The following is a 24,533-nucleotide window of genomic DNA, read 5'->3' as shown; positions in this document are numbered from 1 at the left end:
TAGACCACGTGGTTCACGATCTGACGTCTCATTGGCTGATGGGCTGAATAAAGAATGGAGGACCCTGGAGGTTCCTTCAAACCAAGTTGAACTACAGTGCTGAGCTGACCACCCCATACATGAAAAGTTGGCAGAGCGAACTCTTGCAACCATGGAAGGTGAGTAGAGGCGTTGATGCACTTTCACCTTTGACTCGGCCGGGTTCGAACGCAGGCTGATGTTTCTACTGCTAAGGCTTTCAAATTTCAAAACTGAGGCGTGCTGCTTTGCAAACGCGAGCTGATAACGTGACACGAACGTATCTCGAGCAGGGTCAACGCCCGTTGGGTCGGCGGGAGTCCGCATGCATAATTATTCGCCCAACGCAACACTTTTGATGTCAGGTCGGACGCTGGTTGCCAATTTATTTAATTTTCTGGGCTAATTATTTACCATTGACATAGATATTTGTCGGTGCTATTAGGTGAACCTGCTAAAGTTAACAGAACGGGCACGAGACATTTATGTGTGCTTCATTTTAATGTTACCGAAATATTCGTAGCCATTAATCAGTGGAAAATGAGATCAGCATTTAAGTAATAGGCATCTAAATGAATAATATAGCGACATGAGAACAGAATTCTTGGCAAATTTGTGGTTAACAGTTACACCTCTTGTTGTGACTTCTTCGCTTTTTTTCTACTTCATATCTTCTTCAGCTGTTTGGATAGGCAGCTGCATTATTATCGCATGTTCCATGAGACATCATTGTAGCCTTCATTAATGTACAATAGGACTATTCAGTATTGCATGACAATTAATGGAACCCGATACTAACGGATCACGAGTTGAACTTCCGTGACCCTATGCGTTTGAAATAAATTATTAATCAGTTAATGTATGGTTACGAAACCTTGTACACTTCGTTGAAACTTTGATGGCAGGATTCCTGGCGGGATTGGGTTCCATATCTGGCGGCTTCCTTGAGTATTCCGCACGTGCTCTCAGCTTTAGACAGAGATGCCATCGAGCTCGGTCCGAGTGTAATTGCCGCGATTCCGTCCTCGTTACGAAATGAAACATTAGTAAAGGCGTTTTCGAAAAACATGCGCTCGCTCACTCTTCGCAAACACTTCACGTCCTTTCATTTTGTTTTTGCGATCGAATGAGGCACCCTGCCAAGTGCTTCCGCGCAAGCCTCTCTACTGGACTGATTCCAAGCTATCGAGTTTGATAAGAAGCGGTTCTACGGCATGACTCCGCACAATTATCTTGCAAGCGCTTACTTTTTCGAAAGCTTCTTGATAGCGATTAAAGATGCTCGAAAAAAATCAGGGCTTTCGAAAGAACGTTTTCTTTCTCTCGCTTAGGTAAAAAGTGCACGCACAGCAAGCTCAACGACGGCGTCTGGAGAACTGCCAGCGATGTCCTTTCGTTCTCCTCCTTAAACGCAGGGGTGTAGACAGCTAGAAAGACTCGAGACGTTGCGTTATCGCGTTGCCTGTGTGTGCGGCCGAAACGAAACGCGCTTTCGCCCACCAACCTCTGCTTGCTGGCTTTATGGCGACTCAATCAGTGTTATATCACAAAGGGCACAGACAGCTCGCGAGCGATAAGAAAGGTCCCAGGGGAGTTTCTTCGACATGTCAAAGCTTCTACGGACAGACGCTGCTTCTTCGCTTAAATGGCTAGCCTGATCACAGTCTCGACCTAGGACGTGCAATGATGCCAAGTGCTGAGCCTAGTTTGTACTCGAAGCGTAATGGCACAAACACTGTGCGCTTTCTTCGTCCCTCACTCATGAGAAAGCAATCATGACATTCTACGCCAGGGACAAGAGGTAAACATTTTGCCTGCGAATGTGCTGTCAGAGCTTTCAAAACAGGCAGGCAGTTAGGATGTAACAACTGTCTCTGCACCATTATCGCGGGGGTCAAATTTCAGAATATCTGAGCAGACATAAATACAGTATATTTCGAATCCTGATTAAGTGCCTTGCGCGTCATTACAATGATTAAAAGCCTTAACTGAAAGTGGCAGGCTTGCGAGGTCTCGTGTTTTCTACATTTTCGCGCCCCGAGTTTGACCACTATGGACGACTGGATCCAGATGGATCCGGTGCCTACGATTACCGGAGAGATTAGAGCTTATTTTACTGTTTACACTGCACTAGAGTGTTATTGCTGTCACGCGCTCAGAAAGCGCATTTTTCCTCGCCTTTCGATAACGTGCTTATTTGAAATGAAGTGTGCTCGCGTCCACATCGCAGATAACCCGCGCTAGTCCCCGTCTTTGCACTGCAGTCTATCGAGTGCTTGTCAATCTTTCTTCGCAGCACTTTTACCTGATGTACTCTCAAATGGCTTTTAGGCCAGCAGCAGTGTTATCTGTTTGCAGCCAGGGCGCCACTTCGCTGCTCAGTTTCGCGTTGTAACACGGCTTTCGTGGCATACGACGCCATATCGGATTATCTCACATGTCCTTGGTGTTTATCAGTTTTTGAAGAAGCGCACGTCGAAAGCCGTTCAAAGGGCACGCGACATGAAGCGTAACAATGAGCTGAGCGGCAGCTGTAGAGTTTGAGAGGGTAGACAAGGACTGCCGAGCATAGTGGGTCATCGATAACCGGTTTACGGATAATCCAGAGATACAGGTGCTGGCACGTAGCTAGAAATTTTGTTCCGACTTATCAGACCCCGCAAAGAGGGGTCAAGAGGGGGTTGGCGAAGGCGGGGCAGCGATCATGGCTGTTACTGGTGGAGTGAGTTCCAGGAAATGAGCTTGAAAGCATTGTGGCAGGAGAGGGAGTGGGTGGGGCTTACATCGAAGCTGTCTACGTGCAGGTACGAGGACATTCGTCGTTTTTATCTGTGTGTCCTTTGCGGTTCGCATCACCGCCTAGGAAATAGCGAAGGTGACCGCAAGATAGACGCATATCCATGGCAATGTGTCGCTGTCATCGCAAACACATAACGAAGTGGCCATACGCTGGCGCCATAGTTAGACTACAGCGCAAATAGACGAAGAAATAAGAAGGCAAATCCACTCACCAGCGTTCGTATATGCTTTGATCTTCTTCTGTTCTCGTCAGTTTGCGCTAGAGTCCAAATATAAAGCCACTCTAAGCTAGCCAGTTCAGCATTCTTTTGCAATTCCGTACGGAAACTTTTCTAATGAGGAATAGCGTTTCTCAACTGGCGATAACAAGCATGTTAGGATGCACAATACTGCCGGCAGTTCTGCCTGAAAAACCCAGTGCTCCATGGCAGTTGACATATCAACGGTGAAGTGGGCAAACGAGCGAGCATTAACCGAATGCAGTTGCATGAATTTCAGCTTAATTGCCGTGAGACGCCGTGCGTTTTACTTTGGCAAGCAATAGAAAAAAACGTCACCTTAAAATATGCTCTCTTTCGCTTTTTCTTTACAGTTTGCAGAAAAATCTTTCTTTGTGGAACCGGGAGGCACATCCTTCAAAGCTGCCCCTCCAGAATCCCGTTTACCCAGGCTACAGGTAGGAGCGCAGTTTTGTGACAATATGTAGAAGCTTAGTAACAGTTGTGCAAAAAGGTTTCCTGAACTTTTATCTTGCTGTTTACACAGCTACCATTCAAGTTTTAATTAAAGAGATATCCGTACATCTCTGTAATAACGTTTAATAATATGATCTGGCAAGGCCTACTTGCAATAATTACTACATGTGCGATATTTGCGTATTTGCTATTCTGATTATTCTTTATTGCGCGTTACCCTTCACCAGCGGCCAGATCGGTTCGTCCTATGAGCACGGTCCTCGCCGAAGAACTTGAAGAAATCTCACTGCCCCCACCAAAGATCAAAGATGTGTACAAATCAAGCGAGAACACCCTCTGCGTCACCTTCTCCGACAACAGCAAGTGCCAGTTCAGCAGCACGTGGGTATGTAGTATACGTTCCCTGACAGTCCACTCACGCCGACATGTCTGGGAAAAACAATGCACATACCGTAAAATGCAAAGCAACCATATTCTCCACTGCCACGGAGCTGAAGCTCCCAGTAAAATTTTTGCTGGCTAGAGCTTACTCGAAGGTACCTCTCCATTTCAAGTGCAATAAAAAAAGAAAGTTCCAGCAAACTTCTGACTAGGCGCAATACAATTAGACTGAGCCCTCCCCCACTTGCGTTTTTTTTCTTTATTGTCCACTGTGTAGCCCCATCAGACCCCTGGTTATTTATAATGAACTTTACAGGCCCTATCAAAGTACATTTTCTCTGAATTTCAGCTAGGAAATCATTAACATGCCTTAGTTCCCTGATTGATACGTGCACCTCTCTCACGAAACACCAACTCCTCATTTCCTACCCTTGTATTCATTAGTAATATGCTGCCACCTTTTCTTGACTTATCGCTGCTCTAAATATTTTTCTTACGAGATACTTGGGTTCCGGCTAGTAAGTTTGTATTTGTAACGCAATCTGAAGACTGCGCAAAAAGGAACAGGGACAAAGAAAACATATAAACGAAACCGGCGGTCCTGACATTTGTGCCTTCTTTGTGCCGTCCGCACCTGTAACTTAGTGTGGTTTAAAGGGCCCACTGCACAAAGCAGTAGACGCATGACGACTGACCGCAAGTGCCCTTCGATCCTTGCAGCTGCGGGACAGCTGTCGGTGCCAGGCGTGCGTGCACCCGCCCACGCAGGAGAAGCAGCTGAACAGCGCCCAGATCGACCCCAAAATCCAGCCGCTCTCGTGGGACGTCGAGAACAATGCGCAGCTCCTGGAGGTCTTCTGGCCACAGGCAGCGCGCCGGCCGCCCCACGCCAGCACCTACTCGGCCGAGTGGCTGCACCAGTTCACCCAGGTCTTTCAGCCCAAGGAGCGAGAAGCGTAAGTTGCCATCTTATTGTACCAAGTTGAGTAACACAAGGCGCACGCCGGTCGCGTTGACCTTTAAATGCCTTGACCATTAAACCAATGACATCAGGTGATAGAGGCATTACCAAATGATAATTTTGAAAGGCGTCAATGAAGTGAAGACTCATAACAGTGCGATGCACCGTATCAACGGTTAATAGAACTTCGACTTATGTTTGGCACTACCTCCTGCTGCGTTTCCATTTCTTTAAAACTTGAAGACCTTTTCACAGTGCACTTACTAAGTGCTAAGCCTTTAATGCAAGTGTACAGCCCTTGTCGAAAGTGTTCAGCCCAAGGGGTTTGCTCCTAAGCCGCGTAGTGGGGTTCTCTGGCTCCTCCGGGAGTCCTAAGCTTCAGAGGGGTGAGGACGAGTGTTGCTCTCTTCTTCAAGAGATCTGAGACGCTGTCGATTCAAAGTGAGTTACACTACATGTCGCAGAAGGGGAACTGGTGGGCTGTATACTTTTGACAAACTCTGTTCACAAGCAGTGGTAGTAAATTTATGCAACCGTTTGACGGTCAGGATAAATCCAAGCGTCCCATTTCGAAACATTACTGCTGAAAGAAGCGTGCTGCTCAACTACAGCGCTGCTTTTTTAGCGATACATTTGACACCCTTATAACTAATCATTAAAGCTGAAAATCTGCGCAAAAAAAAATGATACCAGTGACCGTCTACTGAATATCCGAGAAGTAAAACTCCCTTCATTAGCCATCTTCTTTGCGGATTTGACGTGTGGAGTAATGATTGTCCGCGTTATCCGCAGAGAGCGCGCCGAACCTGCTGTGGCGGCCACTGCTTCCGCTGCTGACGCCGCACCGATGGCTGTACCACAGCCACACGACGAGATCACCGATGAGGCATACATTAACAAGAAGTCGTCCGTGATCCTGTGGAACCGGGATGAAATCGAGGAAAACCCTCCTGAGTTGGAGTACGAGGACTTCATGGGCACCCGAGCGGGTCTTAAGAAAATGCTGAAGAACGTCTGCAAGTACGGCATCTCCATCCTCAAAGGTAAATTCATCCCATCCTCTTTGTCTACACTACCCCGTACCTTAATGATGGAGATGTGAAAACACGCGTGAATACACGCACTAATAATAAGATACCGTTATATTGCACACTCACGTCATAAATCGTGCACAAAACTGATCGTATATTTCTGCGAGCGACCACATAACAGAGAGTACTATGCACAGAGGCTGTCCCTGGAATAGTGCGCTGAGGCAAAGGAATAGACATATGATAAGGCATTTCGCCTGTAGCTCTAAATAAACTGGTCTTGGTAACAATTGTTGACCTGCATGTATAGGTTACCTAAGTTGACAACAAAAGTAGTAAGGTTTCTCCGTGGCCTCTTTGGCCATAGAAAGCTGGTAAAGAAGTAAACCAAAGAATCGAAACATAGTGTGTTTATAAGCTTTTGGAACTGGTAGTGCTACTGCGAAAGCCTTTTTCTGGATGCCAAATTCTGCGAAGATTTGCGTAACCACTTCCTGACAGCTCTCACTCCAGGCTATAGGTGCTTTTCATTGGTCGGTGCCAAAGGGCAAGACGAGGCATTATAGTAGCCAAAACAGAGGGCGGCAACGTCCAAAATAATTGAAAAGTACATTCATAACACTAAATAGGAAAACTCGGCTTCTGAGCCACTGGCAAGCTAATTGCGAATTTACGTGGTTCACTTTGGCACCAACCTAAAAAGCAGTTTTTTTAAGGTGCAAATTAGAAGTCGCCCTTGTTATCGAAGCCCCCATGGGTTTAAAAAACTAGACACGTGGCAGTAAGCTTGTTAGAAAAAAGGCTTTTATGCTTAATATGTGTCTTGCTCGCTTTGCAGGAGTCCCGCTGCACGAGCACGAGATCATCAGCGTCGCGCGGCGCATGGGCTACATCCGGGAGACCGGCTACGGCCAGACCTTCGACGTGCGGTACAACGCCGACCCCAAGACGCACCTGTCGTACACCGGAGTGGAGTTCAGCCACCACACCGACCTGGCGTACAGGGAGCGAGCCCCCGGTGTGCAGCTGCTGCACTGTCTCAAGGCCGCCGACCCGGCCAAGTACGGACAGGAGGCAGGCGGAAAGTCCTTCTTCGTGGACGGCTTCTACGCGGCCCAGTGGCTGCGCTACAACTACCCCGAGCACTTCAAGATCCTGTCCACGACCCCCGTAATGTTCTCATTCCTGGACGCCGAGAGAGACGTGAGTGTTTCTTTTTTTTTTTTTTTCGCGGTTGTAGTTCGTACAGACTGTGCTATGGTAGCCGCTGGGAGATCCTCAACAGAGCACACCACACATTCCTAAAACATTGCAAAGTGTCCTGTTGGCATAGTGCCTCTTGTTCTTGTGCACTTGCAGGCAATAGCAACTATTTCCTACAATGTGGAATCTATTTTCTTGGACCCTTTCTGTCATTCGCTCAACATTCACTAAGAGCTTAATTTATGATTTCCTGTAGACAATGCTGCCTGGTCGTTGATAATAAAGGACTGGATACCAAGAGAAGGCAAGCGTAGCAGGAGGCGGCAGAAAGTTAGATGGACGGATGAGATTATGAAGTTTGTGGCGATAAGGTTGCCGCAGCCTGGACAGATCTAATTGCAGAGATATGTGAGAGACATTTGTCCTGCAATGGGCATAGACAGGCTGATGAAAATGATGATGGCCATAGATATGCATCTTTAAGGGACCGCAGGGAGCTTTGCTGTAGGTATCTAGCAACATCGCGCTGAATGGCAACAACACGTTGTCCACGTAACCGAGGCAATATATACTGGGGCACCGCTTTTAACGCGCACGCAGTGAAATTGTAGCTTCTTCCATTTCCATTTTAGAGGAAAGCCGACAGTCGAGTAACCCACGTGTGATTCTATTACGGCCCGCAGAGGTGGTTCCGCGAGACATGGCCCGTGATCAGCGTCGACTACATGGGCAAGCTGAAGGACATCCACTACAGCATGTTCTCCATGAGGCCTCCGCTGCTGCCCCAGGACAAGGTGGCCACCTACTACGAGGCGCTGAGGCTGTTCGCCCAGCGCGTCGAACGGAGCACGCTACAGTACTCCTTCTACCTCAGCCCCGGTGACCTGGTCGTGATGAACAACCGCAGAATCCTGCACGGAAGAACCGCCTACGATCCAACCAAGGTCGACAGGTGAGCAGCCCAGCTTTCTTCACGTGCATGCTGATGAGCGTTACAAATGTACCAGTTAACGCGCGAGAAGTTTTACTAACATTCCCTGAATTCTCAGGCTGTAATGTTCCTTTCTCTCTTTACCTTTTGTATTCCTTTGAATGCTGCCTAGCTCTGGGTGCGAATTAAAACCAGGCACGTCATGTTCAAGTCACAGAGCAGCATTGGCCCATATTACATCACTGTAGATATACATTGCACTCTTAGGTTATAATCCCGCATGCCGGGAGGGCACATAAACAACTAGGACTCTTCAAGTGCACTTCTAATCTAAAACATCGACGTCTCGCAGCCTTGTATATGCTCGTCACATCAAGAAGGGTGGGAAATAGTAAAATCTACGCTAACAGTCAGCACAGAGTTGATACACTGCATTTAAACAACTCATAATATTCCAAGAGTTTAACACTGTGGCTTCACTTTTGGTTGCTATGATGACGAAAACATTCTGCCGCTGAAATCTGTTTGCTAAGTTACCGTCGTTTTTCTTTTTGTTGCAGGCACCTGAAAGGCTGTTACATGGATCTCGATGAACTGAAGTCTCTCTACGAGAAGATGAGGAAAGATGACGCTTTGTAAATAGACATCCATTCACACATGTACATATAATCATCATCTTGAAGTATGCGCGATAGGAGTTCACATTAAAACAAATAGAGCAGTGGGATTAGTTCAATAAAACAAAACTTATCCCCGATCTATACTCGTCTTCTTTGTTCTTTTTTTGTCGCAACTTCAATTCCTATGTTGCGACACGCCGCCGCGCCAACTTCCCATAATACACAGCATCCCTTTTCTGTTTCCTTCTCACAACAATAGCATTCGACGCAGCAAATGCTCAAATAAATTGACGCCGCTAACATCGTCTATGTCAAGGCAGGAGTGTGGAGTAAGTGTTTTAAAAATCCGAATAATTAAATCAGCTCCTTGATGAAAAAAATGTAACAGAAGCAGAGTTCCATGCCGAACAAAGGCAATGATTGCTGTGAGTGGCCCGACGATGCAATTAAGGAAAGAAAAAAGCTGCACAGGAGGTAACATGCATAAAATGTGCACTTGTTGCTTTAAAGCCATGCTTCCTGAACTTGAAAGCTAAAACAAAAACAGAGCTAAATACAAATTAGAAGTACGAGTTTTTCAGTATTTCGAATTGAATAAGGACGATTCGCACTCATTTCGGCTGCCAGCAGGCGGCTATATGTACCGAAGTGAGATACACGCAATCAAACTTCGTGCATCGTAGGAAGAACCTGGGAAAAAGCAAGTTTTTCACAACTCCAACGATATATAGCAACTTTGTACTGCAGAGTATTATTCTTAAATGCGGAAAAGAGCCTTAATGTGTTCCGTGGCATTCCTTGATTGCGGCGAACACCGCCTATGTTTCGCTTGATGGCTATTATTATGAAAGCGAGAGAAAGTAAAACACGGCCTCGGGTGCACGCCCTTATAACGCTCTACCACGCAGCCGTTATATTATCTGCCAACATTAAGCTGCTATACCCATTTTAAACACTCGGCGTCACTCCAGGCAGGTCGGTTTTTCTTACGCTTCTTAAAGGCATGCTACAGAGCGACCATCAACGCGCTAAAGTATACTTTTAATAGACATAAGGATGGCTCAAATTTCATGAATTTGTTTAAAGTTCCGTTCAAGCTGCTAGATTATCTTCTTTGGCTGAGTTTTTTATTTTTTCCGGGTGCAAGCTGTTGGTTCATTCCTGTGTCTTATTTTGCGCATTTAGCGTGTGTATTCTATTGTGTCTCACATGTCCTGAGGCCTGGACGCCGCTTTCGCCAGCGCCTCAGCGCAAATATGTTTTCATCTATGCTTACCGTCTCTCGAAAGAAATCCTTGAAACCTTTATGAAGGTCATGTAACTGTGCTTGAGGAAAGGACGGTGTAAAAAATTTTTGCTTCGCGTTGCTTACAATCCACTTTTTTAGTGGCCTCTTTGAAATGTTGTTTAGTACATGGTTGCGTCCGTGTGTGTTCTTAGCGTAAGTAGGAAGGGAAAGATAACATTTTGAGTACCTTCTCTGGCTTTAATGAAAGTTTAGCTTAACTGTTCGGTAAGCGATCGGACCAGCTCCCTCGTTCAAGCTCAGAAAAGCCCTCACTCATCTCGTTTTCGATGCGTTTCGTAAGTGGTTGCACGCCTCAGGAGCACTCGATCATAAACTGTGCTCGCTGGAAAAGGAAAGTTGGGTTCGTTATGACGTCGATAGGAGAGACTAATCATATAGTTAGGGGAACAAATTAGCCATTTGTGCAGTTACATAACATATATAATTTAAACGACATAAATGACGTGAGAGGAATTCGTAGAGCTAGATGGGAAAATTTATACGATCCCTCTAGCTTGGAAACATGTTAGCAAGCGCACTATAAAATGTCCTCACGATAAAAGGCGATGGACAACCGAGCGAAAATGAAAAGAAGAAAGGGCAGTGAGCAGGTTTTATCCGTGTTTGCTGCTGCCTTTTTCGTACGTTCGTACCTCTTAATAGTCACGTCGAAATGTTTTTGCTCTCATAAGTGGCTTTGCTGCATGCATGGTCAGTGACTTCGATGTTCAGCTACACGACAAAAGGAAGGAAAACCGATGCTTTCAAGGAGAGTACTTAGGAGAAAATATTTCCACTGTCATCATTTTCCTTTGGGTTATCGCCGTATCTTCTCGATGCATCAACTCACATATTGATCCTTATCCTTATGCTTCCCATCGCTTCTGTGATGCTCGTACTACTCCAAGGCGCGGTCAATTCTTCACACTATCACGCAAGCAATGATTGAACGGCCGTACAACGCTCCGATCGAGACCTAGTGAAGTGGAGAAAAAGACTGCACACGGCTAGCATTTTGTGTACATGTGAGTACACTCCCCAGTTTTTCCGGCACGCTTCGTCGTAAGCAGCTGCACAGCCGTTAGTTCGATGCTCACGTGATATCTTTTAAGAATTGTCCAGTTGTACATACATGACAACTAAAAGCCAGAGAATCCTAATTCGATACTGGCCGCGGCGGCCGCGTTTCGATGGAGGCAAAGCGCAAAAGGCGTCCGTGTGCCGTGCAATGTCAGTGCATGTTAAGATCCTCGGAGCAGCGAAAATGATTCGAATTATGTTTTCATCCCTTCCTGCATGGTGGGCTTTTTGGGCGTACTGAAATGTGAGACAGTTCGTGCACCGTTTCCTTTCCTCAAAAACTGGACGGGACACTTCGGTTCCACCGTAAGAGTATGACGAGATAGCATTAATGGGTAAATGCCCATATATGCGAAATTGGTATTCTCTACATTCATTGCTCTCTTGCAGTCCTGACACCATTCTTGGGGCAGAGGTTCAGCGGTTAAGCGATGCGCCACTGCCATGGCAGGTGACTGTTTCAGGCATAGAGACCGGTGGGGCTAGTCAGACTTACGGTCCCCTTCCCGAGCAACCTCTCGCGACCAATCAATAATGCCACCTGTCACGGTGGGCAGTTTGCTCACAGCCCGGTGGGCAAGTTTCGATGACGTCGCAATGTCACGTGACCTATTTACAAGGCGCCACATTCATTTTGCGTGCTCCAACCGCTCCCAGCTGCGAGGCTTCAAACGGTCGCCAACGCCGATGCAGGACAATTTTCTTCGACTTGGAGGTACTAAAGCTCTCGCGTTAAAACTGCGACAGCTTAGCTGCCACGTGTTGCAGTAAAAGCGGCGTCGTCGGCGTTGGCTGCAGGAAAAAATCCTGGATTGGTTGGCTGGCATAGCAGTGCGGCGCAAATAATTGGTGTAATGGCGCCAGCATGCGGCGGCCGCTAGAGCTAAGACGTGCCGCGAAGCCAAAGCTGCAGCAGCCGCTTCTTCTTCTAGCTGCTGTGGAGGCACATGATCAGGCGTTTCTTTTTTTCTCTATGTGCTCTATGCAAACAATTAAGACCCACGTTGAACCTTTCTTACTATGGTGTCATGACTGCGCTGGTTTGCCTTCGGGAGCGTTACATTAATCAAAGTTATCCGCTAAGAAAACATTAGTTCAGCAGATCAACTTCTAGAGCGAAAGCAGGGTATTAAAGTAGTTCAATAACCATATGTGATCTCTCCAGCTATTGAGTAGGCTGGCATCTCTAAGGTATCATGCAGACCTTCGTCCCAGAGCAATGGTGCGGACCGCCATATCACACCAGACGCCCCGACGTGAACGAGAGGATGCAGCACATCCGCTTCGCTTATAAGCACACTAAAAATAAAGCAAACAAGGAAATGGGCCAAGACGTCGGGGCTCTTGTTTGTCCCCGCACAGACGCTGAAGCGACCTTGAGCCGACAGCTGGCAGAGGGTAAAGCTGCCATCTAGTATTTCTATGCTCGTGTTACGGCCGTCGGTTCGGAGTCGCGTATTCGTTCACGAAGTTAGCTGATTCAGGTTCCAGTGCTCAGACTGGCCATTTTCTTTAGATTATCGCCACATAAATAGCATCCAACGCGAAGCCCTACTATGTGGTCGCAATAGTTCGGTTTCGTGTATGTGCTTTTATGTAAAAGGCAGCTCCGAGGTTTTTCGAGGTCACCGTTGTCTAATGAAACTTATACCTATGACGTTCCTGATTACGTTCAGCAAGTTTGGCAGCCATACTACATTTCATTCTGGTGCCATCTTATTTCTAATTTTTGCATTTCCGTGGCTTCAGTTCCGTTTAGTTTTGCGGGCAGTACTATATTTTCGACGTCACAAACAGTCCCCGCATGATAATACGCCACTTGCGGCTTTGGTAACAAATTTTTGAAGCTTACATTGGGTCGTCTCAGGCATTTTACGAAATGACTCATCGTTTTCAGTAGGTACTTCGGTCATTCAGCGCGCGCACGAGTGTTTTTCTAGTAATGTTGTGACGCCATCGCCAAAACAACCCGAGTTTCGGTTTGCTATTTTCTTTATTTTAAAAGTGTTCCACATGGTATGTTGAAATATGCTTTTCGGTGACGGAGAGACGTCAGTCTAAGAACACCTCAATTACCTGCGGCTGCATGATCAACTCAGGATGTTCGAAAATAGAGCTGCCCTTTAAAGGTGCAATTAAGAGGAATCTGAACTCGTCTTTTTGCCGCGGGAACTCGATCTACACGTTCCTAGCATTTTTAGAAACAGCGACTTATTGCCCTGTGCGGCCGATTTCCCTAATTAAATCGAATTAACGTCCGGCTCCCGCCTTTTTTTTTTTAATTCTCCCTCGTACTGTGGGCGGAGTCGACCAACGCGTGGAGTACGTGCCTTTCATCCAGCTCCGTGGAGGCTTTGCTTTCGCTTCATTTTGTTTTTTAGGTTTCCGTGAATAAATATTTCATTTGCAGATAATACAACCGCAAAATAAGCCCGCAGAAATAAAAATACGCGCGGACTATTTGCTTCTACGGACTACTACGTACTATTCCGCCGATGGCAGAGCGGCAAGCCGCCACGGGACTGGGTGAAAGGCAGTCCCCGCGTCGGTCGACTCCGCTCACCGTACGAGGAAGAATTTAAAAAGAAAGAAAGGCGGGAGCCGGACGTTAATTCGATTTAATTAGGGAAATCGGCCACACAGGGCAATAAATCGCAGTTTCTAAGAATGCTCGGAACGTGTATATTGAGTTTCCGCGGCAAAAAGACGAGTTCAGATTCCTCTTCAGTGCACCTTTAAGGAACAGCCCTGCTGTGCTTTGGCACCAGCGATATTGTGGTAGAACCTGAGGCAAACACAAACTAGTAATGTCTGAGTCCATTGTCAATGTCTCGACAAGCCACTTGTTTTCTTCAGCCGAAAAGGCACCGCTGTTAGCACGGTACTCGTAATTTTCATGAAAATTGTCTCACTTAGACAGCGCAGAGTAAATGTCTCATTAAAAAAAAAAGAATGAAAAAAAAATCTCAGAAGCACTGCTTGATTAACGTTTTCGAGCTAATGAGGCGGAAAGAATGCCAAGGTCGTTTTGTGAGCCCGTTTTTGTTAGGGGCACAAGTAGATAAGCCTAGGAACAGAAATGTACCAACGGCGGCTACAGAAGCTGTCAGCTCGCAGGATTACGATCGATATGAGACGGTGCTAAAGACTACCTCATTGATTGCGTAGCTACAAATTAACCTCCTTAGAATATTCAACTTCGTCGTGTCCCACTTCCCGGTTACTTCGGTGTTAGCTGTGGCATCGCAGTTAACTGGCAAGTCTGGCCCGCAGGGTTGCCAGGTCCTAAATTTGAAAGTAGCCACAAAAAGCAGAAAAGTAACCAAAAAAGTAGCCAACCAGCTGCCGAAGTGTCAAAAGTAGCCAAAAATAGCGCCAAGGTTGCAGGAAAGCGTCACCAGAAGCATAAAGGGTGCAAGAAATATATTAATTTTTCTAGGACGCAGGGTAACTGTGAATGCGGATAATTGAAGTACAAAAGTATCGCGAATCAAATGAAAGAAAATACATGAACACCATGGGACAGAACCACGGAAATGCAAGAGGGTGTGGGAAAAGTAATCAGAACAGATTTTCTTCGTTTCAGAGGAGAAATAATTGGTGTTTCTAAGCCACAGCCATGACAATTTTAATTCCCATATGTATGTATATGTATATGTATATATGGCATGTGTGGCATTGTATTTTGCATGAAATTTCTTCGCTGCTCTATAAACAAGGGTTTGATTTGATGCGCCTGTTTCTTTTTCCGTTTCTCTCATGGGACCTTTTTTCAGCTTTATATTGCAAAAACAGACTGATAGCCACATGCAGTTCACATTTTCTAACCGCATAGAAAGCACAGCCTTGGTCAAGTTTTTTTCAGGTCACATGGGTTGCTTTTCAGCCGTATACTGGGAAACTTATGGCTCTCGGGATATCGCTGTACGATACTAAGAGCCCTCGTCATCGCATTTCAAAACCTCTTGCTCTTCCCCGTTCCCCACTAATCGACTAAAAGGAAACCGTATTTGTCCTGAAAAGTTTTAACTACGACTGCAATTCTCAGCATCATCCAAATGGATGTCGGGCTAGCATGTGCAGCCGATCAACGCGATTTGAACCAGTATCCAACTGAGAAAACAAGGTATATCAGCTAAGCAGCAATTCGCATCCTTATTTAGCTGAAGCGCGTTGAGTGAATGGAGATGAGACATTGCTTATTGCTGGTTCTAAGGAAGCCTACATATCAGCATTGCATAGCGGAGACGGAATCTCGCCTGGGAGAACAAAGGAGCCAGTGGACACAGGAGCGAGAGAGAGAGAGAAATGGACGGAAAGGCAAAGGGGAAAAAAGGAAAAAGAGCGGCAATGAAATGAATTTTCTTAGTGTCCAGCGACCACCATGTCACGGGGACAGAGGGCGCGCACTCGCGCAGGAAGTCTAGGACATGATTACAGGTAAAATTTCTACAAAAGGGCTCGCACCGCAGAATAATGGTGTTCACCTGCGACATTCTTACGCACTCATGCAAAGATGCATGGACCACTGGCGGAAAAAGAGGTCCATTATACAGTCCTAACTTCGATTTCAAAAGCAGCCAAAAAGTAGCCAAGTAGCCAAGTTAAAATTTTTGTCGCCAAGCTGTCCTAAAAGTAGCCAATTTGGCGCAAAGTAGCCAAACCTGGCAACCCTGAGTCTGGGCCATCTGAGCCTTGAAACAGGCGGCTGGCCCAGCAATGAACCTGATGCAATGATAGTGTTGCCATCTGTCGGGCCTTGAGCACAACTTGTTGAATGCCACTTGAAGGCTTGCGCTCGCAGTTAAGTCTATTCGTGCGGCAAGCTCAAACCGTTTGCAAGCGAATGAAATGAGTGCTTACATTTCAACAAAAACGCGTTTCACTATTCAAAGAAAATGGCGCTAGCCAGAACTTCGATGAGTCAAAAAAGGCAAGGTCCTGAGGTGCTGATTCCAAAAGGATAAGAAATATAGAGGCCGAACTTCTGAAGCTGCTACCTCGTGTGATTGCAAAGGAAAAATCATTGCCAAAACGCTTGCTCATGGAATCACTGTGCATTCAGTCAACGCCACATACGATTAACGGGACCCGTGGCAATCTCCCAAATATATACCTCCTCTCTTATCGAAAAATCTTCCATATATAGCCATCTCTCCGTCCTTTGCTTCATTATGATCAACGCACCCATACATGTGCCGAAACGTCAATATTTTGTTTTTTTTTCTACATCTTTGGCGAGTATATGTTTTCTGACAAGTCTGTATGAATTTCCCTCGCCAGTCGTGATTTCATGTAACCCTTGACTTCAGTATGCTATTTTGCGTATCAAATGCGTTATTGCATATGCCCTTTGTGCAGTAGTTATTCGTTTTATGCACAATCTCTGTTAATAACTAGAGTTTCTCTGGCATTAGGTGCATTATTTGTGCTTTAAGTGTGTCTCGTATATTTTGGGCATGGTTTTAATTGCGCCTAATAAACTTCTTCGCCTTTATGTGTATGTGTCCCCCTATGTAAAACCCTCGGACAAGGCCCCTTATAGGGCTACTGTAATTGAATATACAAAATGAACATCCGTTTAACAAACGTGAATGCCTTGATGGAGTGGAAACCACAGTCAGACCTAATGTATGCAGTGTTTTTTTCATGAGCATTATCATTCGGAACTAGCAAAGAAAGAACGGAGTTTATTCAGATCACATCGCTCAATATTTCCTCGGCCTGCTAACGATGAAGCCAATCCGGTGGAAGTCAAGCGTTTTAGGAAGGTAGAGAGGGCAGGGATAGCGTAGCAATAGCAACCTTCAGTGATTAGCTGGCACTGCTGCTGATCACCTATTCTGAAGGCTTCCGGGTGTAGCTGCTTGGGCCAGGACAAAAAGAGATAGCATATCGACGTTGAAATACACACGCCTGATTCATGTGTGCTATGCACCATGACTTCTTAACTTCCCTCAGTCTGCACAAAGCTTCCCCCTCCGGTCACTAGGTTGTGTTATAGCGTCTCCGACTGCTAGGAGGTAAGAGGCCTCGATACAGAGTTCCTGTAGTAGCGTAACGACAAGAATTGTGTGATGGGGAACGCCACTTTGTGTCATAAGAATTCCGGCAGCCTCTATGATGGATAGAACTCGAAAATTTGATCTGAAATAAGACTTAGATGTCTGAAAGCAGAACTGAAGGCTTTGATGTTTGGAAAACAGCGAAAAACTGATTTTGGCCAAAATATTGTGGCGTGTCTAAAATGGCTCATGATCCAAAATGGCGGTGAAGTCAACAACCGAGTAGAGCTACGCTCCATCGAGACACACTACTTGATAACATCAGCCCATATATCGAAACACTGGATGAACCTCTCAGGATGAATTGAAAGTTGACGAATTGAAAACAACTTGTTTTCAATTCATAAACTGAGAGGACAACTTGTTTTCAATTCCCCGAGCACACAGTATTGCACTCTCTTATTTCTTGGTCCCACAGCACTGAATCAATTTCATCCTCTTCAATGATCACTTGTTCCAAAAAGAATTGTCACCGTAGTAGTCCTCCGCTCGCTCGCACGGCAGCGCCTCGTCCCGGTAGCGGCACTCGAACTGTTCCTGGTCGAACACAGTGTCGTCCTCACAGCGGAACGTGTGCCTCTCGAATTCCCGCTGACCCTGGCTTCCGGCCTTCACCGAGCACACGTGGAAGTAGACGCAGCCTAGTTCGACGTCGGCGTAGTAGCCGTACTGGCGCCCGGCGCAGCTGAAGTTGGAAGCCGGTGGCTCCTGTACGGGCCGCCCGTTGGAAGCCGTTGGCGCATGCAGCGCCATGATGTTTTTAAGTCCAAGGCCCGCCATCACGACTTCCGATGAGAGCAGCTGGTCCACCAGGGAGGCAGCAAATAGGCGAGGAAGGAAAATGTCACAGGGGTAAATGAACATTGAGCGACACATTCCAGTGCAAGTGGCCGGTGTTTAGTGAGCAGTAAGTGTCACTATGACATCTGTATAACGCTTGCGTGGTATACAATTGCAATACTTTCCGTAAGTGCTAAGGTCACAGCACTTAGTGTTCCACTTACAGATCCCCTAAGGTTACATTCCTTGTTTGCATAGTACAGGCGTCAGCTTTGTGAAAGGAAACCTGCGGGCGCGTTGCACAAAACTTCGAGCCGTATACTTTTGGTGACACGCGGTGGCACCTTCCAGAAACAAAGAAGTAAAAAACAGCGTAGCGACGACGGACAAGACAGAAGAAAGAAGAAGGACCAGCGCTTGTCCTTGTTCTTTCTTCTGTCTTGTCCGTCGTCGATGCGCTGTTTTTTACTTCTTCAATATGCACCAACTCGCTCAGTTTCCGGTTCTTCTGCTTCCAGAAACAATGAGGAAAGGGAGGTGCGATCCTCAGCTTCCAGAAGCGGGCGACGCGCCACGCGTTCGGGCGTTCCCTTTCATAAAGCTGACGACTGTAAACGTAGGGTATGCCCTCAGGTCGTGGTGCCGCCACTTTGGCGTGCATGGAGCACGGATTTAGGCGCGCGCATTTTTAGTAGCCTTATCACCACCTGCTCTGACGTGCACCGGTGATGTTGCGTGCTGTACGCGAAAATGGCGACCGTGATGTCAGATGAATACCCCCCCCCCCCCCCCCCCCCCAATTTCAAGTTGATGGCATCGAAATGAGCGGCAAATCTGCGTAGTGGATATGAGGCGGCGAAGGTAACCGACCGCTGCCTCTGGCTATTTTTATCTGCCCAGCTCGAATTGCTTTGCTTTAAACCGAGCATATGAATGCAAGAAACCAGATCTGATCTGCGCAGCTTTTTCACATAGGAAACGTACTGGATAAAAAAAAAATCACTAGAACTAGACAATAGAGATAACTCTATACGGGCACCATTTCCCACTTTTCTGCGATCTTGGAGGTGAGCACTGTTGCACGCGCTGTAGATACCGAAAAAGAACCAGTCGACCAGCATCAAGGCGAAAAAAAAAGAGGGGGGGGGGGGTGCATGAGTGAGGATCCAGGAGGCCAAGTGTGTTTGTACCTTCTCCACACGCGGCGGCTGTACACTGCAGGGGAAAAAAGCCTGTGGGTCCTGCTGATTGCTCTCGCAATAAAACCAATTCATGCAAGCTTGCGCTGCGCATGCGCAGAACACGGTACTAGTCACTAGCCCCCCGTTTTACCACTGGGTAAGCGATGCGGGTCCTGCTTTTTCATTCTACCTATATTTTTTACCGCAAACAAAATAAATCGCTTGCACGTGCCTATTTGAATCATGTGTGTTTGCAAATGGCGTAGTCAACGAATCAGGTTCCTTTTCAAATCGCAGTTACTCCGCAGCAAGGAAAAATGTCGAAATTCCCTTTTAAACGGAAATTACTTCAGGAACAGGCAAAAGGTTGTTTGGTTTTGCTCGTTTCTCTTCCTGCCGAACATAGGGCAAATTCAGCGCAGCAAATGGGGAAAAAAAAAAGAAAAACTGCCTACGAACCTTGTTCCCGACCGGGCAGTGGTACACCGAGCTTTCCGGCATGTCGGGAAGGTAGAGGTCGCCTCTCGGCGACAGGTTAACCACAGGTGTCGGCTTGCCCGTTGTCTTGGCACCGGTCGCCGTGGAAGCCCTGTAGAACTTCTGGGAGTCTTCGCAGGGTGTCGCCAGGTCAGGGTAGAGGCACTCCGAAGTGCGCTGGTCGAACACGGTCGGTATCGGGCAGGACAACTTGAAGGCGGTCGCCGCGCCGGCAACGCGTGCGCACACGTAGTACGACCTGCACCCCGAACGCACGTCGGCGTAAGGCCCTTCCCGAAGCGGGTCGCAGCTGAAGCCCTCTTCCGAGGTCCGCGACGCCAACACGGCTTCGCGAAGGGTGAAAGCCTCGTTGATGCCGTAATGGAACTCGGCCTCCTGACAAGCTTCCCGGCTAGTCGCGTTCGGCGGCACGCAGGCGAAGTGGAGCTGGTCGAACACCTTCTCCTCGGGGCAGTAGTAGCTGAACTTGTTCGGGACAGTCCCGCCGTCGATCACCTGCGGGTTGCAGATGTGAAAGATGCGGCAGCCGTGCGTCGTGTCGGCGTAGAAGCCGTATGGTCGGCCCACGCACGAGAAGGGGGTGTCGACGCGGGCCTCCATCGAATTGGCCCCGTAAACGTGACAAGCCGGGGCCAACAGGACACCAGCAAGCAAGATCAGCATGATCCAAGCTGCAAGGTCAAAACAGCGGGCAATGAAACACCGAAACAACTTAAAAAAAAAAAAACTTTCCTACCATGCACATGTTGTGGCGTAATAAATGGCTTCAAAAATGAATCTCGTTTGAAACCCCTTTTTCCTCACGCGTTTCGAGGAGCGTGAACAATGCACTTGTTGAATTCGCCTAATTAAAAAAATTGCTATTAAGAAGAGATGCTGTACTTCGTTTTTTTGTCGTAATTACTTCTTGGCTATGCTGAAAGTTTAAACCAAGAAATAAATGCCGCAGTTTTATGAACCCTTGTATACGTCGTGTCGGACAGCCTTTGACAGCTAAGAGTTGCTGTGAATTGGCATCTCTAGTATACATACTCCGCCATCGTATGATAAAGGTTCATCTTAAAAAAATAACGCACGAGAAAATAAATCAAGAGATAGACCACTCGACATTCCACAAGTAGGCATTTCGGAAAAACACCAATGCACGTCATCTGTAACATCCATTATTTGGAATGAAACAAAATTATGTTGGATTGTGTCAGATATGATCGTCAGGTGAATACGAACTCGGTAACGGCGTCTAAAAATCATCTATGAATTGTGTTGCTGAAATATGCTCTTCCGGAAAGCATGAAAATATTCACATCGGACTAGGATTGAGGTTCAATGCAATAAGAACGTGATATTCAGCTCTACTTTATGCGTGTTCGAAGAAAAGAGACGTCACTTACCCATCGCGTCTTGCGCGGGGCAAGTACCCGACAGACTGCCAGGCAGCTCCAAGAACAAGGGGATTGATCAAAAGGGGGGGGGGGGGGGGGGGGGTGAATCAACACATTCGCCATTCGGCCCTATGCTGACTCACTAAGCACCAGGAAAATTCTGGAAGGGTGACAAGCGGAATTTCATTGTCCCCCTGATAACACCAGGTGGCAGGTGGTTTAAGACCAGGCAGCAAAGATTAGCCTAAAGGCAGCCTGACAGTTATTTGTACGATGAAATGAACGGCGACGCAACAAGGACACAAACAAGAAAGGGGACACTACATGCGCACTCTTCTTACTAGTACGAAATGCAGAATTAAGATTTGCGAACAGGTAGACGTCAGTATGACAAATAAAAATGACAAAGTTGAAAAATAAGACACCTCGAAAGATATGCGGGCAGGCGAAGATAGTAAAAGAAGGGTACAAAAATTAGATATCGATCTGAAGGCCAATGAATGAAGAATAAAAAACGGAGGAATGACATGAAAAACTAGAGAAAGCCCATTTTTCTTTCTTTCTGGCTTGCTAACTTACAGAGTGGGTGTGGTACAAGCGGCAACATTAAGATACAGTTGGTTCATCACACTGTGAGAAAGAGGGAAAACGACAAACTTTTATTTGTCTCGAACATTTGTTTTCGTCCCGCACATACCACAAGCTCACCCGGGCAGACGCAAGTTGGTAGCTGTAAAAAGGTTGCGTTCGGTGGCTTCGAGCCTCAAACAACATGTGCGATGCCCGAGGATTCTTCAGTCCGATCTAGATCGGTGGTTTATCGCATTAACGAATAACAAGAACCTTTGACCGTCAATTTAACGCGCAGTGCGCACTCTACACTTCCTCTGAAGCCATAAAGGTAGTACAGAGAGCGCAATAAGTGCAGTCACACGAACCAATCGACTGAAATACCAGCAGTTACTTGTTCTTTTTTTTTATGCGGTAGTGCAGAAGCTTCATCGGTGCAAAGTGCCGGCAGCGACCGTCCGGCATTGTCTAGAAAATTAAGCCTGCGGCGACCATACTGCGCTGTCCGGAAAAATCCTGATTTTCCAGAGGGCGCTGACTTCAGTACAGCAGAAAAATCCCATTGGCTGGAGAGACGTGACGTCATCCGATCAGAAAATGCCCGTTGGCTCGAGGGAACTGATTTCACCAAACCATCGAACTTGCAACGCGCTTCACCAGACCGTGTTCGTCTGGGTGAAATCTCGACCTGCCAACCGTGACAGGTGGCTGATGGCGTAAGGGAAGAGGTCCGGAAGGGAAAACTGAGTCTCATCAGCCCCATCAATCACTTCCGGCAAAGGCATCAACAGCTTCGAATGCTATCGCTTTGCCAGCACATAAAAGAATTATATGTTCTCAGTGTTTGCATTTATTTATTCATTTGTTTGTCTCTCTACACGTGCTCGCCAAAAGCACGCAGCCCACAAAAAAATTACACACAAGAACAAGAAAGTTATTTTTTTTACACAATACTGCACACCTCTCTTTAGGTTCAGGCAGCGAGGGCTCAAAGATTTAATCATCAAAAACAATGCTACAGCCAAGGGCGTCCGCAGAACTTTTTCCAGGGGGTGGCGCCCGATAGCCGGGTATGGGGGAGGCGGTAGGTTAGCACCAAAAGGGAGCTATTTGTAGTCTAAACTGCGCACATGAAACAAAAATTAGAAGCAGCAAATTAGTGCTAGGCTTGGAGAACAAACATCAGTATTAATGAACAAAGAATTGAACTTATAAGCAAAATCCCATAACTTAATATTACGTAAGCCTGCTAATCAAGCTGTGTAGTTGTTTTCTACTAGTGCATAAATAATATCCCTAATTCCAGGGGGAGGGGGGGGGCAACCGCTTTCCCTTGCCCCCCCCCCCCCCCCCCCTCCGGACGCCCATGGCTACAGCACGCAGTGATCGGTAATGACAGAGCGCACATAGTTTGCAGATGAAGGAAAGACCGCAATGGAAAGTACCGACAGGACGTACAGTCTTTGTCAAAAGTAACCAGGCTGCACGTTTTTCTGCTCAGTCGTATACTAAAAATATTATGCCAGCCCTCATGCTCTAAATCTCTGTATGGCAAGAAGAACCCCTGTTCTCACCTTCAAAGAACTTTTTGATCTCTAGGGAAGCCGTGCGACCTCTACAATACGAATGAGAAGCAAACCATGGAGCCAGGTTACTTTTGACAAAGACTGTACGTGCTCCATCCTCCTTTAAGGGACGGACACACTGGCGGCAGAACGCGCGCGACACGCAGCCGGCGGCAAGCCGCTTGCCGCGAAACTAGTTCACTGTAGCGAAACCTGCCGCGGCGGCGAGTTGATCTGCCGCGCAGCGAATGGGTCGAGGAGCCATTTTCGGCGGCTTGCCGCGTGCCGCGGAGCGGGGAGACCAATGAGGGGCGCCCGGCTTTGTCACGTGGGGAGCGTCTGTGTCGCCACCTCTTGGCTCCTACTAAAGTTACATGCCAACGGCGGCGGCGGTGCCGCGCGCGCTCCTTCATGGGTCACGCGGCGGCGCTACAGTAAACTAAGGCCCATCTCCATGGACACATCCGAGGTGCACCAGCGCAGCGCCTACGCGTACCAGCGTACGCCGGAGCCGGACTGCGCATGCGCGACGCGCCGACGCGAGCCGGCGGCGTGTTTTTTTTTCAGCGCAAGCCCAGCCAGGCCACTGCTCATTGGCTCGCTCTACTGTTCACGTCACTTCCGCTTTAATTGCGGCTGGTCGCGGCAGTCACGGTGTCATCGGGCAGTTGTAAGCAAGTGATTCCAAGACCAATGCAAGCCGCCTAGTTGGATCCAGGATACTTGCCTCTGAATGGTTAAAGTGCGCCGATTCCAAGGTGCTATGTAAGCCGCGCGGTTGGATGCTAGATATGCGTATTGCATTGGTTTTCGAACCGACGTAGGACCTATGCGGTGGCGATGTCACGAAGCGTTTGCGGCCGTGTTGCAAGCGTTTCTAATTCCTGTGAGGATCACCACGGACAGCGACGATCAACAGCTGCTCACCTTAGAGAAAGGAGGCTGCTCATGGTGAATTTCCTGTGCGTGCATAAGCTACACAGCAGAGTGACAGTGGACGAGAAGTGAAAGTGGTTGCGGTCGGAGCTAGTGCTTCTCCGCCGAGGCAGAGAAATACGCACGCAGTGTTTTCCGAATGCTCAAATGAACTTGGCGTTGAGCAGCTAATCGTACTGGTTGCAGTGATTGCGACCGAAGCGAGCGTTGTTATACGACGTTGTTTCTGTTACGTATCTATAACCGATTTTGATCGCGCTTCCTGTGGATACTGTGCTTCGAAACTGCTGTGTGCGACGTGACGCGATCTTGGCTGCGCAGCCGTCGAACTGTTTTCTTCCGCGACAACCACAGCGTCGCCATTCTTCGGCGTGTTGCTGCTTCATACAGTACATTGTGTGATTACGGATGCTCGGGTTACGACGTGCGAAAACATCGGTGTGTAGTGCAGTGGTCTCTTGTGGAGCGTCGTTTTTTTTTTTATTTCCTGCCTGCTATGTGGACCTATGTCTGCAAAAATATTTGCGTTTAGAATTGGCGACATCACAA

General features: G+C 47.3%; 2 protein-coding genes across 3 annotated transcripts in view; one reads left to right on the top strand and one right to left on the bottom strand.

The window, feature by feature from the left end:
- The first annotated feature begins 3 nt into the window (after positions 1–3).
- Positions 4–8,780, top strand: LOC149340866 (uncharacterized). Its single transcript, XM_089549788.1, has 8 exons — positions 4–158; positions 3,410–3,493; positions 3,740–3,897; positions 4,614–4,849; positions 5,647–5,897; positions 6,724–7,088; positions 7,772–8,040; positions 8,580–8,780. The coding sequence occupies exons 1-8, from the start codon at positions 152–154 to the stop codon at positions 8,656–8,658; spliced, it is 1,449 nt and encodes a 482-aa protein (XP_089405914.1). The 5' UTR covers positions 4–151; the 3' UTR covers positions 8,659–8,780.
- Positions 8,781–16,657: 7,877 nt separating this feature from the next.
- The window catches only part of LOC149340864 (uncharacterized), a 29,813-nt gene continuing 21,937 nt past the window's right edge, over positions 16,658–24,533 (bottom strand). The window contains exons 2-3 of one of the 2 annotated variants that reach the window (XM_089551352.1): positions 19,493–20,202; positions 16,658–17,873 (exon numbers count right to left, since the gene is read on the bottom strand). In XM_089551352.1, the coding sequence (XP_089407478.1) occupies positions 17,520–17,873; positions 19,493–20,194 (1,056 nt within the window). In that variant the 5' untranslated portion in view covers positions 20,195–20,202 and the 3' untranslated portion in view covers positions 16,658–17,519. Of the gene's footprint in view, positions 17,874–19,492; positions 22,791–24,533 lie in introns of those variants that run through there. The other variant, XM_089551351.1, reaches the window with a different exon arrangement.

This window comes from Amblyomma mixtum, chromosome 6, assembly GCF_055824585.1.
Source record: "Amblyomma mixtum isolate Tamu chromosome 6, ASM5582458v1, whole genome shotgun sequence".
Classification (NCBI taxonomy): Eukaryota; Metazoa; Arthropoda; class Arachnida; order Ixodida; family Ixodidae; genus Amblyomma; species Amblyomma mixtum.
Note: the sequence above shows the minus strand (reverse complement) of the source record. Positions and strands in the feature narration are given on the sequence as shown.

Bases quoted from the DNA above. Each gene is read 5' to 3' on its own strand.
- LOC149340866 (XM_089549788.1), top strand. The intron at 5,898-6,723 runs GTAAATTCATCC...CTCGCTTTGCAG, and splicing joins CGGCATCTCCATCCTCAAAG to GAGTCCCGCTGCACGAGCAC. The intron at 8,041-8,579 runs GTGAGCAGCCCA...TTTTTGTTGCAG, and splicing joins GATCCAACCAAGGTCGACAG to GCACCTGAAAGGCTGTTACA.